This window comes from Hakea prostrata, chromosome 1 (genome assembly GCF_041222555.1).
Source record: "Hakea prostrata isolate BN-2017 chromosome 1, UWA_Hpros_2, whole genome shotgun sequence".
Taxonomy (NCBI): Eukaryota; Viridiplantae; Streptophyta; class Magnoliopsida; order Proteales; family Proteaceae; genus Hakea; species Hakea prostrata.
The window spans coordinates 19,215,895-19,219,863 of NC_142600.1; the positions used below are offsets into that span (position 1 = coordinate 19,215,895).

A 3,969-nucleotide genomic window follows, 5' to 3' on the forward strand; every position below is an offset into this window, starting at 1 on the left:
ACTCCTTTTAGAACCGACTCTCAAAGCAAAAACATCAGAGAAATGGTTTTGGTATGTTTCTTGAAATAAAAAGCACTAAAAACATTATCAAACAGACTCAAAATTCACAAATAATTTTTGTTCACTTTAGATTGGAGTTTATTTTTACAAAAATGGCCCTCTGATTAGAGACAACAAGCCATTATGTGTTTGAAGGTGAAGCAATGGCAATGTATGATGGTTTATTTTACACTCTAGGGGAGTGCTTCGATAGAGTTATTGTCAAGACAAATTACTAAGAGCTGGTCCAAACCATTGAAGCCCACATCCAAGATTTCTAAGGCCCATCAGAAATATTACTTATTCAAGGACATTACCCCAAAAAAAAAAATTAGAGACAAGCCAATAAGCCATCAGTTTTGTGAAGTTCGTAAGCGATCTTTAAGCTGTAAATGAAATGGTTTAATTCAATTTTAAGAAGGTGGTTCAATCAAGCCATCTCACAAACGGTTCAATCAATCCGGTTTTGAGAAATGAAGCAATGCCAAGTTTAAAAATAGAAAGAATAATATATGATCTTTTAAATGACAGAATTAGCCTCAGCCCTTTACAGTCAAAAAGATTTTGAGAAATCCTTCAATATCAGAAAACCTCTAATCCATAGAGAACACCGGCATGCTTCTCAGGGGCATCGGCACCGAAGTACCTCTCAATCATCTTGTGGAAGGCATGCCATGTCAGCAAACTATCCGAACCGGCCTGGTGGCACTTCCCAACCACCCGGTCCACGTGAAGCGTTTTGGCAACCCGGTCCAACCCTCCATACAAGCTATTGCAGAACCTCATTAAATGCTTCATGTCGTAAACCTTAGCTCCAAAGAACACCCTGAGCAGACTCAGAAAATGCCTCATTTCATCAGGCAAGCATTGTCTCGTCAAGATTTTCACCAGATACCCAAAATCGTAAGCACTGTGAAAGGTAACCCAACTCACTGAGTCGTTACAAACGAGTCCAGATGACATCATCAACTCGGAGAACTTGGACGAGTCAATCCCCTTTTCTCTGTTCTTGTCAAAATCCACACCTTGTCGTCTCAAGAGCTCGATTGAGTCCGGCGCATGCTTATCCTTACTCACATCGAAGTCCCGAAAGTTAAATTCCCAGATGAATCGTTTTCCGGTGCCGAGATCCGGCAAATTGCCTTTGGAATCGGTGAAGGTGAGGCCGACCTGGATGAGATGCAACGCGTCAACGTTGGACTTGAGGGTGACGTAGTGATCGGAGGGTTTAGTGTTGTAAATGGCCTCGGAAGGACGGTAGACAACACCAGGGAACTCAGTGTCCATCGAGATGAATTGATACCGTTCGATTACATCACGGATCAATTCGAACTCCGACTCCAGATTCTCCGCCCAGACTTCTCGAATCACAATGGGTTTTGGTTTTGGTTTCCAGGTTCCTTTGGAGGCAGGCATGATCGTCGTTAACCTTTTGGAATGGATTGATTCGATGGATTTGCTCTCTCTCTCTCGTTCTTCCTCAGATCAAATCGCAGCAACCAGATGATGAAATCGAAATGAAGACCTAAAACGAAACGAAAGCCTGTAGATCAGTTGGAAGAAGAAGAAACTTTGGTTGTGAGTTGTTGAGAAAAGCTTGACTAAAGATGATGTTTTTATAATGTGTTGGCAAGGAGACAACGCGGTCGTCGGTCGTAGAAGACTACCGAGTGAAGAGGAGAACTGAGACGGCGGCTCGGTTTCTTCCTTTAATTTTTATTTATCATTATTATTCATTATTATTAAATTAAATTATTTATTAATTGTAAGTGTTGAGTTCTCGCTTACGAAAAAGCAAGCAGAAGAAACATTCAGTGCTGACTCAGCAGTCGGCCAAAATGTGAAACGCGTGTGGATTAAATGACGGGAAAAAGTATATAAAGGTATGACCCATGAGGTTTCATGAAACAGTATCTTATAAAGATGCGATGGCCCACACTGAGGGTGCATTTGGATTGTTTTAGCGGAAAGCCGGAAACAGTGAATCAAGACCTGGTGGGCCCACTGGCGTAGTCTCCCTTCTTCTATTATCCAAACATACACCAAGTTGGACTGCCAACGCGGTCCCACTTGGCACTTGGGTAGGTCTACCGTCTACTAACCATTTCCGGTGACCCCACAAAGTGGAAGAAGAGAGGGAAGAAAAATTACATTTTTTTTTGGACACGTGGAAGGGAAGACTCAGTGACGAGGATTCGAGGAAAGACGCCACCTACTCACACCACTTGACTTGACCCTCCCTTTGGGTTAGATCCAGGGTGTAAGACTTACTGTAGATAGTTGACCGGTCAATATTGACTAATTCTATTTTTACTTGTTCAAAGTTGGGAACTAATTATTGACTTACTTTAATAAGTGTATATTCTCTAATTCACCTAAGCTTCTTCACCAGATTATATAATACATTGGTATTTTTCAAATCCAGAATCTGCCAAGGAGGAATTTGAAGATTTTATATCCAGGCCGTGGTTATGCCCCCAAAAATTTTTTGAAATTTTTATTTTTTCATATTCCATATTGAACTTTGGAAAAATTTTCCTATAGTTTTCTTTTTATATGTATCAGCAAGTGTCTCCCCTCTTTTAATTTTTTGAAAATCTTTTTAGGGTCTTTTTTACTTGAGTCTGGAGATTTCAAAAATTTAAGATTCATCCTGAAAAAACATTTATGGAGTCATGGTCTAAATGTTTAACTCTTTTATAATAGGAGAGAAATCTCTGGATTTCACCTCATATCCATAAATCTACATATTCACAATTTTAGTATAAAAAGGTGAATCTATAGATTTCATGAATCCAGAGATTCACACAACCAAAAGAGTATAAATCTCCCATTTGTGAATCCAGAGATTTGAAATCTCTAGATTCATGTAATTAATTTCTGAAATTTTGAAATATTTCTTCTAACCTTTTTTCTATATGTAAATTTTAGTACTGGGACTTCTAGTTGAAGAAAATTTTAATGGTAAAAATTATAGGTAGAAAATTCATTTTGTTCTATTTGAAATATGGTACTTGGCCTCTCCCGACGTTAAATATTGAGTCCCTCCATGATCCTACATAGTTGGATTTTTTACATGTATTTTTTTTTTTTTAACACTAAAAAAATGATCTTACTTAGAAATTGGATACATCAATTTTCCAACTATGCAGATTGAAAAATCTCCACTCCATGTGGATGGAAAATCTCTTATGGTCAGACTAAAAAGAATTTCTCAACTGAGGAGAGTCTTTGTTTGCTGGAGAAAATTTTTATAAACTCCAAGTGCTCTTTGATGGGGTTGAAAAGAAACTTTCAATGAAAATCCTTGTAATCCATTGTAAATATAATTTTTAATTATTTTTTCAATAAATTTGGATGATATTTGGAAATCATTTTTTCATGTAGCTAAATGGGATTTGAACATATATAAAAAAACATATTTTCTAATTTCCTGAGTAGAATAATGAGTTTGGAAAGTGATATTGTGGTTATCCTATCTAATGAGCTCGAGCAAATAGACAAACAATATTCTCCACAATGACAACAAAGTGAAACCCAACATGTTGACGTCATATCTAAGGGAGGGGTTTTTTTTTTTATAAAATCTTATGCTCTATTTTATTTGTTTAAAAGAAATGAATATATAATTTATTTTTTATTAAAATATTGGATAAAATAAATTATAAAATACAAAATGAGTTTGGTATGTCAATGAAAAAAAAATGATAATAAAATTGAAAAAAGATCTCGTTAGAAATTGAGAAACTAGAAAAAGTTAAATAATAGAATTTTTATAAAAGAACGTATATTTACCATTTTACTCAATTTGCATTTGAATTTTCAATGATTAGCATAAAAATGAATAAAATGAATTTTTTACACAAAATCTATCATGGATATCAAACACATCTAAGAAAATAATGAGAATGAGAATTGATACCAAAGAAC

General features: G+C 36.0%; 1 protein-coding gene across 1 annotated transcript; it reads right to left on the minus strand.

Moving 5' to 3' along the window:
• Positions 1-1,523, minus strand: CAF1B (Polynucleotidyl transferase, ribonuclease H-like superfamily protein). Its single transcript, XM_089147708.1, has one exon. It carries the CDS (start codon positions 1,453-1,455, stop codon positions 622-624), a length of 834 nt encoding a protein of 277 aa, XP_089003834.1. The 5' UTR covers positions 1,456-1,523; the 3' UTR covers positions 1-621.
• Positions 1,524-3,969: the final 2,446 nt, after the last annotated feature.